General features: G+C 41.4%; 1 protein-coding gene across 1 annotated transcript in view; it reads left to right on the top strand.

Moving 5' to 3' along the window:
• F11R (F11 receptor) overlaps nt 1–10,882 on the top strand; it is a 33,772-nt gene that overhangs the window by 7,337 nt on the left and 15,553 nt on the right. Inside the window, exon 2 of the mRNA XM_015824831.1 lies at nt 9,070–9,117. Coding sequence (XP_015680317.1) covers nt 9,070–9,117 — 48 coding nt within the window. The remainder of the gene's footprint in view (nt 1–9,069; nt 9,118–10,882) is intronic.

Genomic DNA, 10,882 nt, shown 5'->3' with positions numbered 1-10,882 from the left:
ATTTTTGAGCAAGGAAGAGTAAGCTTCTCCAGCGAGCATTGCTATATTGTTTTTGTGATTAATCACTATGCTTTAATTATGTTCAATTCGTAACAATGAAAATACACCCTGCATATCAGATATTTACATTACGATTCATAACAGTAGCAAAATTACAGTTATGAAGTAGCAACGAAAATAATTTTATGGTTGGGGGTCATCACAACATGAGGAACTGTATTAAAGAGTCGCGGCATTAGGAAGGTTAAGAACCACTGGTGTAGGGTATCCTGCCTGAGCAGGGGGTTGGACTAGAAGACCTCCAAGGTCCCTTCCAACTTTAGTAGTAGTAGTAGTAGTAGTAGTAGTAGTAGTAGTAGTAGTAGTAGTAGTAAGTTGAGGACTACCTGTATTTCCCAAAGTGCTGTTAAACCCATCCAAAGTGCCAGCTTGTGGCCCAGAGTCCCGCCATGGAAAAATGAGGCAGCCCCTCCTTTGGGCTTGTTTTCAGCTGGCCTAGACTGCCCTCCAGTCGGGGACCCTTCCTTGGCTTCTCAACTCCAGGAGAAAACCACCATTTTCTTTTCAATAGAGCAATGAACCCGTGGATTTTGGTTCCCCAAATTCTAAGCAATGCCAGTTGGGGTATTGTGGGAAATGAAATCTGCACGTCTGGAGGACTTTCCGCCAGCGGTTCCTCCATTTCTCCTTTCCTTGTACTCTGAGCATCCCAGCCTGCCGGGTTATTGCCTTTCTTTTTTTTAATATATTGTGTGCCTCGGTGTGTGTAATCTTGCTTTTAAACAATAACAGAAAAGAGAGAAGCAGAAAGGAACAAAATGCGAAGGCGCCTACTGCACGTTGTTGAAAAATGCAAGAACGAGGGCTTAAAAAAATAAGGGAGATGAAAAAATAAAGTATAATATGTCATTGTGAAAGTAAACAGTTACTGTTCTATATATAACTAATGCAAACATTATGGAAGTGTGTGTATACTATACACCCTTATACAATTTGTACTTTTTTAAACTATTAGATTTTCTACGAGTCTCATATTTCACAAGGCTTGCTCATACAAATTCTATATTTATTGATTCATTAAGTTTATCTTTATTAATTTATATGCAGTCCATTTCCCAATTTGACTTCCAACATTTTTCAGCGCAGTGCAGAATAAAATTACAGCCTCAGCTCAGCCAATCCTATTCATTTCTATAACAACAAACTGTATTAACTTACACCTTTATTTCCCCTTTTCCTGTGATCTTATTTTGATTTCTGTTTTATATTTTAATAATTTTAATAAAATTATTTTAAAAAAACGATTGGAGCGACTAATCTACTTATAATTCCAATGGCGAGAATATTTGTAGCTCAAGATTGAACCGTGGGGCCTTTAGTGCTCTCTGAGCTCAGCTGTTTTCTTGCAGACGTTTTATGACCCAACTACAGAACATCATCAGTGCTAGAAGGGAGAGAGGTTTGCTCTTTCTTTATATACAAGTGTTGGTGGGAGTGTTCTTGGTGATTCCTAGATTAGGCTGTTGTTCACTGTTTGAATGCTTCTCGGAGCTGGTAGCTCCTTGATTGGAGTATTATTTATTACTTGATTGTTGGTTTAGTACTACAGGGCAAGTGGCTAGTATACAAAATGAGAGCAAACCCCGCTCCCTTCTGCCACTGATGGTGTTCCCTAGCTGGGTCGCAAAACCTTTGCAAAAAAACCACCAAGCTCAGAGAACATCAAGGACTCCAGAGTTGTCGTCGTCGTCCTCTTCCTCCTCCCCCCAAACCCCTTTCCCTTTTACACTGATGATATTACCTAGTTAGTGAAACGTCTGCAAGAAAACCACCAAGCTCAGAGAGCAACAAGGACCCCAGGGCTGTCATCGTCCTCCTCTCCCTCCCTCCTCCTTCTCTTCCTCCGCCTCTACCAACCCTCCTCCCTTCTAGCACAGTCATTCTCCTCCTCCTCCAAACCCCTATTCTTTCTAGTACTGATGATGTTTCCTAGTTGGGTCACGAAATGTCTGCAAGAAAACTGCCAAGCACCGAGGACCCCGCTCACAGCAGGCAAGCATAATCAGGCCTTCCATCCAGGTGTCATAACCGACCTTGGCAACCCAATCCTTTGCCCCAATCCTAGTCTGGAGCTAGAGGCCAAACGACCCTTTGTCTATGTTAATTATCTCTTTGTTTGCTCCATTCTGTTTTCCTTTGAAGAAATCCTCTTTCTGTTTGCATTCAAGGCCATTTGGGCCACTTCCAAAAATTTCCTATCAGGTCCCTTTGCACCAAATGACTCCAGAAAGTTTGGAGGTTTTTTTTCCCCCACTTTGTGTTTCTTTGTCCATTCCCAAAACATGAGACATTTTTGCATTTGCTGTGCAGGAAGTAACGCTTAATATTTCTTCAACTTCCCTGGTTTAACCTGCAGCTTTCAGGCTTTTTGCTATCTGCCCAAAACCAAAGGTGTTTTTTTTCCCAAACAGAGGGGTTTTTTTAGCAAAATTTATTGAGAAGGAAGAGGTGAGAATGAAAAATTATGGCAACTGAATAATTTCTCATCTATGGCCAAAGTAACCCAATGTATATCATTTCTCCTTTTTTATATCTTTTCTTTGAATTAGTGGATCTTTCCCTGATAATGAGCTGGTGGAGGGTTGTTTATAAAACCATTTCCTGAATCCTTTTCAGTTTGAGAATCAACCATTAAACCAACCCTGGGATTTCCTAGTGGTCTCCTTTCCTAGAACCACCAATTTTAGATCAGCCAAAATCAGCTAGGGGCTAAAAGTTGTTTCTGAATCAAATATTATATTTACCAGGTCATACTTGGTAAGTTTTTCCATTTCTTTTAGCATGATCAGCTACGTGATCCTAAACTTATCCTGCTTTAGAGGGTCCCAGCATCCTATTTGCTGCCACAGAATTCCCCAGAAGTGTCTGAGGCTGAAATTTTGCAATAGTTTTGTCCATTTCTGATTTAGTATCTTTATTAATATAGGCAGTGTGGAGAATAAACCAAGCTTTATAAAACATGGTTTTATGTGCAAGCTTAGCTAGCTATGCTGTATTCAATGATCTTCCAAAATGTGGCTTAATATGATTTATGAACGGAATATTATTTTAAAGAAATATCTGTTGCATTTTCAGTTTGGCACTCTGCTTAAAAGGTCTGTTGCAATTCAATTTATAATTTTTTCATGGACTCAGAAAAATTTGTCTGAACAAACCATGGGTGATGTCTGTGCCCTGTAGAATCTGAAGGGCAAACTTTGTGCAAACTCTGGCTGGGGAAGGCGCCTTCTGGTTAATAAATAGCCTTTCCCACCTCTGCCTCCATGGCCCCTGGATTCAAAGGTAGACAAGTTCTCTCTCTCTCTCTCTCTCTCTCTCTCTCTCTCTCTCCCTTTCCCTCCCTGTTTTCCTTCATTCCTTGTTTCCTCTGACAATTATACAGTCTGACAATAACCATCAATAGTTCTCCCAGGCAAGTTATAATAAGTAGAACAAAATAGTAATAACATCTAGGTTAAACTGCAATATTTCATCATTTCTCTCTTTATAGCACAGGCTTTAAAATGGAATTTGTCCGTTTTAAATTAAAGCAACATTAGAGTCTGAACTGAGATATAAAATTTATTCCAGTATTTGAGGGGCTGCCACAAAGAAGAGGGGGTCACGTTATTCACCAAAGCACCAGAGGGCAGGACGAGAAGCAACAGATGGAAACTAATCAAGGAGAGAAGCAACCTAGAATTAAGGAGAGACTTCCTGACAGTTAGAACAATTAACCAGTGGAACAGCTTGCCTCCAGAAATCTTGGGTGCTCCATCACTGGAGGTTTTTAAAGAAGAGACTGGACAGTCACTTGTCTGAGATGGTATAGGTTCTCCTGCTTAAGCAGGGGGCTGGACTAGAAGATCTCCAAGATCTCCTTCCAGCTCTATTCTACATCTAATTTATCTGAGCCAGTGGGAAAAGTTTCTTAAAATTGGTGGTTTATAAAAGTGACAAATGTCATAATAAATTTGGCAAAATATTATAGCATGAGTCATTGTTTCAATTTCTCCCTAATAACAGGACAAGGTTTCTCTGTCACAGGAGCATCTCCCTCCCTCCCTCCTTCTTTCATTCCTCCCATCCCTTCCTTCCATCTTCCTTCCTTCCTCCCTCCCTCCCTCTCTCCCTTCCGATTTGTTTGAATGGCATAGACACAAAAGAATCATCAAAACCGGAATAAAACAGATGGGCAACTGTTAATCAATATGTTACTGGACCCGTTAGTGAAGGATTCCGTGCACTGGCCCAGTGCCCGGGAGAACAGTCAAGCGTTCAAGGTCTTATATAAGGCCACCTGTATTGCAGTGGGAAGCTGTTCCACAGGGCAATCACTAGGAGAAGGACCCCTTCTGACACCCGTCCCTAGGAAGAGCAGAACTAACAGGGAACATGGGGTGCCCCAAATATACCAGGCTTATGGTGATGGATGGATGGAACATGAGGGATTTTGAGGAGCAGCTTAAGTCAAGAGATGAAAGCCCATTAAAGACGTCTAGAGGGTCAGTGGTCAGATTGTTCCCAACATGGAGTCCTTTGAAACATTGGGAGATAAAACCCCACTCAACCCTATTAATCAATCAATCAGAATAGAGCTGGAAGGGACCTTGGAGGTCTTCTAATCCAACCCCCTGTTCAAGCAGGAGACCCTATATACCAGGGTAGTCAACCTTGGCTCATTTATGACTCGTGGACTTCAACTCCCAGAATTCCTGAGCCAGCTAAGCTAAGCTGGCTCAGGAATTCTGGGAATTGAAGTCCACGAGTCATAAAAGAGCCAAGGTTGACTACCCCTGCATACCATCACGGACAAATGGCTGTCCAATCTCTTCTTAAAAGGCTCTGGAATTACAGATGGAGATTCCCTGTGCCCCAGAACTTGGCTTTGAAGTACAGGTCATCCTCGACTTACGATCACAATTGGGACCAGAACTTCCCCTTACTAAGCAAGGTGAATCTTGCCCAATTTTATGACTAGTTTCGCCAGGGTTGTTAAGCGAATCCAGATTCCTCTCTTGACTTGGGTGGTCAGAAGCCAGCCGGGAAGGATGCAAATGGTGATCACGTGACCCTGGGATGCTGCAACTGGCATGGAAGTGCATGCCAGTGGCCAAGCACCCAAATTTTGATCACATGATCCTGGGGAAGCTGTGACGGTTGTAAATATGAGCATCAATCAGAAGTTTGTTGTTGTTGTTTTTAGTGCCATTGTAACTTTGAATCGTTGCTACACAAATGTTTGTAAGTCAAGGGCAACTTGTATGCCCTTCTGTCTTGGATAAAATGCAGAAATACATTTTCCCGGGAGGTGGGTTGACGGAGAACATCCTTAGAAACTTGAGGGAGGTTGTGCATGCTTCCCAAATTCTAAATGTGACGCCAAAATGTGACTGACTTCCTTGTCATATTCCGTTTTTAAGGTGGAGACAAAATTTGAACCACATTGGACAGAAACCATGTAGTATTGAGAAATTATGGATATCGTACAATCATAGGACTGAACATTCATTTAGTGTCCATTCAAAATTACAACAGCAATGAAAAATGGGACTTCCAATCAGTCCTCACACTTACAACTGATGCAGAATCCCTATAATCACGTGATCAAAATTTGGTTGCTTGGCGTCTAACATGTATTTATGATGGTTGCAGCATCCCGGGGGGTGTATTTGTTATGTCACGTGACCGCCCTTTGCAACCTTCCCAGCCGGCTTCCAATAAAGTCAATGGGGGAAGCCGGATTCACTTAAAGACCACACGATTTACTTAACAACAACTACAGCGATTCTCCTAACAACCATGGAAAAAAGGTGGTAGAATAGGGCACGACTCACTTCACCGCCGCCTTGCTTAACAATGGAAATTCTCATCTCAATTTTGGCCGTAAGTTGAGGCCTGCCTGTACTCTTTGTTGATTAACTCCATAGTGCTGGATTATAAGGAAGTTTATATAATGTAAATTTACAGAGTGGCAACTCCCTCTGGGGACCTGCCTTTCCTGGTTTAAGGTCATGAATAATTTCTGTCCTTCAGGAATGTAGTTATCTCTGATTACTGGCTGGGTAATTGGCAAGTGGCTCTGTTCTGCTTGTAGACTTCCAGGAGATGCTGGTTGGTCCTTGGAAAACCAGGATGCCTCCATAAGACAAACTTGGTTTCTGTCATCCATTCAATGGCATGATCTCTTAGGATGGACCAGGTTGCATTGCTCCCCAGTTCCCTGAAGTATTGCAAAACTGCCTGAACTTGTGAGATTTCGATGCTCACACCCTGCTTGACTGTGGAAATCTCACCAAACCTCTGAGCCTTATGAAACATTTGACATTAAACCCATGAATGGGGTTGTGTCCCATCCTGAGTGCTGTGCTTTGGAGCAGAGGAGATGCTAAGGCCTTCAGTTTATGAGATTGTATTTCCAGTTCCTCTATGATGTCAGGATTGAACAGGCAAAGCACAACGCAGAAGGACCTTCTTATAAAGTTTTTTTTTTTAAATGTAATATTTCACCAATAGACAAGGTTTAGGGTTTCAGCCCTGCAACAGTGTTTCTCAAACTTGACAAGTTTAAGACATGTGGACTTCCACTCCCAGAATACTCCAGCCATCGTGGCTGCTGTGGAATTCTGGGAGTTGAAGTCCACCCATCTTAAAGCATTCTGGCTGGGGAATTCTGGGAATTGTAGTCCACCTACCTTCAAGCATTCTGGCTGTGGAATTCTGGGAGTTGAAGTCCACCCCTCTTAAAACATGCTAAATGGGGAATTCTGGGAGTTGAAATCCACCCGTCTTGAAGCATTCTGGCTGGGGAATTCTCGGAGTCAAAGTCCATTTACCTTAAAGCATGTTACTGGGGAATTCTGGGAGTTGAGGTTCACCCATTTTGAAGCATTCTGGCTGGGGAATTCTGGGTGTTGAAGTCCACCCATCTTAAACCTTATAGTATTAACCTTGTGAACTCTAAAGCTTCCTCCTTCCATTATGTATTCAAGATGGACAGTGATTAATATTTGTATGTTACTTATATGTAAGGGTGTGGATCTATACATATGTTGTATATGGTATGTTTAAATGTGTGTTATGTATGTGTACTCTTTGAGAGCAAGCAACTAAATTTCATTTTTAATATGTGCCACAGTAAAAAATAACAATAAAGGTTATCTGTCTGTCTGTCTATCTATCTATCTATCTATCTATCTATCTATCTATCTATCTATCTATCTATCTATCTATCTATCACCTATCTACCTATCTCTCCCGTCCGTCCGTCCATCCATCCATCCATCCATCCATCCATCCATCCATCCATCCATCTATCTATCTATCTATCTATCTATCTATCTGTTGGGAATGCTATCAGTTTGATGCAGTGCCAAATCAGGCAAAAGGTGCCTTGTTTGCCAATAGATCGGTGAGCCACCAAGGACCAAATCAGCTGTGGAGGAGGCTGGCCAGGCTGCACTTCTGCCGGTGGTGTCATGTCTTTGAGATGAAAAGAAGTTTCGAAATCCAGTTTCATTTGCAGATCAAATGCAGAGGAATCACAGCCAGCCAGCCAGCCCGCCCGCCTGGGTGCTTTGCTGCCTCTTGGGCTACTCAGCTGAGTTTCTCCCAAGACAGCTGAACTGAGTCATTTGTTCGTGGGAGCGAAAAATAAGCGGAACTGAAACTAGGAGGACAAGAAACTCGACAAGTCAGGTGGATTACCACACCTTCCGCCCTCTGCTACTTGGAGAAGAAGTTTAATTAGTTCAGGAATAGCAACACAGGCGCATTTGCAGATCAGGCCACCCAGCCTGGACTCAGTTCTCCACTTGCAAACTTGAGAGAGGATTTCCAGAATTTTTGCCGTGCAATTCTTACAGTTTTGTTTAGATGGATATAATGGAGAAGGGTAAAAATGTGTCTACACAACTAGTCTTCAACTTATGAGCCCAAAATTTCCATTGCTAAGCGAGACGGTTATTAAGTGAATTTTGCCCCATTTTATGACCTTCCTTGCCACAGTTGTTAAGGGAATCACTGCCATTGTTAGAAACACGGTAGCGAAATGAATCTGGCTTCTCCATTAACTTTGCTTGTCAGAAACTCACAAAAAGGGATCACGTGACCCTGGGACGCTGCAACTGTCCTAAGTACATGCCAGTTGCCAAGTGTCTGAATTCTGATCATGTGACCAAGGGGATGCTGCAATGGTCATAACTGTGAAAAATGGTTACGTTTTTCAGCACCATTGTAAGTTTGTATGGTCATTAAATGAATTTTTGTAAGTCAAGGACTACCTGTACAGTAGATATTTGGGGAAATACTCATCAAAGTGAATTTTAGTGCAGCTTCATTATTTTAAAAATATATAAATTAATCGCAATTTATTGTTTCCATTTCCCGCTCTTACCAAACCCCTCTTAGGTTGTGTGTGTGTGTGTGTGTGTGTGTGTGTGTTCGGATAGTGAGCTTTGAATTCAGGGCAATCTAAAACTAGCAAACAAGCACCAACATCAGGCCATAACATGGTTCACATAGTTCACACTTATCTTTTGTCAAGCCAGCCATGGTAGCTTGTAAACCATGATTTATAGTTTGGCTCAATATACCCAGGGTGGTTTCCTGGATGTCTCTGGAATGTCCTTTGAGTTGCAGGTCAGATATTCATGACTCTTGTTAACGAGCTTCACTGCTTCGGTTGAAACTCCATGACCCTAGTTTCCTGTTTATGCTGCATGTGGTGTTAAACGCTGAATCACAGTTTTTGCTGAAAGGTCTTCAGAAGTGGACAATGGGCAAAATTGGGGGGCAGCATTTCGGCTTGTATCTTCTGCGGAGGGGCCTTTCCAGGTCAAAGTCTGGTTGACTGCACCAGCTGGGTTTTGAGAGGTTGTGTAAGAAGCTGCACCCCTGTTTTGAGCTGCAAGAAGCTTCAGCAGCCGTAGGAAAAGGCTTGGGACATTCAAGGATACACAATGGCGGCTTGCCAAGCCCTGCTCCAAACCTTAAAGAGAAATTTCTTGATTTTCTGCCTTCTCCCTTTAGGCTCCCTGGTTCTGGGTCAAGAGAAAATCGAAGTCCTGGAGAATAAAGGTAAGTTTTGAACCTGTGCCCGCATTCCCTTTCTATTATTAAATAAAGTGAAATAAAATGTTATGATAAAAATATGTAATAATTTATATGTTATTTAATTGAATTTACATAATAATTTATATATTGATTATCAAATAAATTAATTGAAATATAAATTATAAATTAATTGGAATAATTAAATAATTTGTATAATTTAGTTTATAATTTATATAAAATAAATTTATATAATTAGGAGGCAACGGAGACAAATTCCTTGTGTGTTCAATCACACTTGGCCAATAAAGAATATTCTATTCCATATTCTCTTCTGGAGTATAAGGTGTGATTTCCTCCCCCCCCCCCCGAACTTTTAATTCTAAAATGTGATCCCTGCAGTTTTGTTTAGAGGTATATAAGGGGAAGGAATAAAAATGTGTCTCTATCTATTGGGACCAGAATTTCTGTTGCTAAGCAAGATGATTATTAAGGGGCCTGATTTTATGAGCTTTTTGCAACAGTTGTCGGTGAATCACTGCAGTTAAGTGAATCACACAATTGTTAAGCAAATTTGGCTTTCCCCATTGACTTTGCTTGTTGGAAACCGGTTGGCAAGATTAGAAATGATGATCAGGTGATCCTGGGATCTTGCAACCATCATAAATATATGCTGGTTGCCAAGCAGCCATCACAATGTGACCCTGGGGATGCTGGGATGGTTATAAATGAGTGGAGGGTGGGTCTAGTTGTAAGTCACTTTCTTCAGTGATGTAACTTTGAACAGTCACTAAAGTTTGAAAGTTAATTAAAAACTTAATTCTAATTTTTTGTTCAGTCTGGCATAGACCTTCAGTCTACTCTTTCTCCTTGGAGTTGGACTACAGTAACACTCATATTTAATAGGCATACGCAGAGGAAATCAGTGGGTTTTTTCAAAAACTTGAAAACTCATCACATAGAACAAAGTCCTGCCAGACGTGAACTTTTTCGCTGCAAAATGGAAAAACAGACAGAAGTGAGGCTCTCTGTGGGTAACATTTGTGACTTCCTTGGCCTCAAATTTGCCAAATTATTTTGTGATTCCTCTTGTAGAAATATATAGAGCCACACTTAAAGAGGGATAGACAACTTACTTTTAGAACAAATCTGTTGTTGTTTAACAAATAACCATCAGTGAGTGTTTCAGAACATTTGTTCAAAAAGAATTCAGCCTCCTCTACATCCAAAAATTCAGATGCAGGCAGTCCTCGACTTACGACCGCAATTGAGCCCAAAATTTCTCTTGCTAAGAGAGACATTTGTTAAGCGAGTTTTGCCCCAGTTTACCACCGTGCACGGTTATGCAATGAGTCACTGCACTTGTTAAGTTAGGAATATGGCTGTTAAGTGAATCCGGCTTTGCTTGTCAGAAGGTTGCAAAAGGGGATCACGTGACTTTGGGACACTGCGACCGTCATAAGTATGAGTCAGTTGCCAAGGATTTGAATTTTGATCACGTGATCATGTGGATGCTGCAAAGGTTGTAAGTGTGAAAAAACATCCATAAGTCACTTTTTTCAGTGCTTTTATAAGTTTGAACGATCACTAAATGAACTGTCGTAAATCGAGGACTACCTGTAGTCCTCAGCTTACAATCACAGTTAGGACCAGAAAATTGATCATTAAGGACAGAGAGTGTTAAGTAAGACATCCCATGATTGCAGTTTGCAACCTTCCCTGCCAGCTTCTCCCTTTGACTTTGGTTGTCAGAAACCGGCTGCCCAGGTCACAAATGGTGACCACATGACCC

The sequence above is a fragment of the Protobothrops mucrosquamatus genome, unplaced genomic scaffold (genome assembly GCF_001527695.2).
Source record: "Protobothrops mucrosquamatus isolate PMUCROS unplaced genomic scaffold, P.Mucros_1.0 scaffold2371, whole genome shotgun sequence".
In the NCBI taxonomy this organism is placed as follows: domain Eukaryota; kingdom Metazoa; phylum Chordata; class Lepidosauria; order Squamata; family Viperidae; genus Protobothrops; species Protobothrops mucrosquamatus.
Note: the sequence above shows the minus strand (reverse complement) of the source record. Positions and strands in the feature narration are given on the sequence as shown.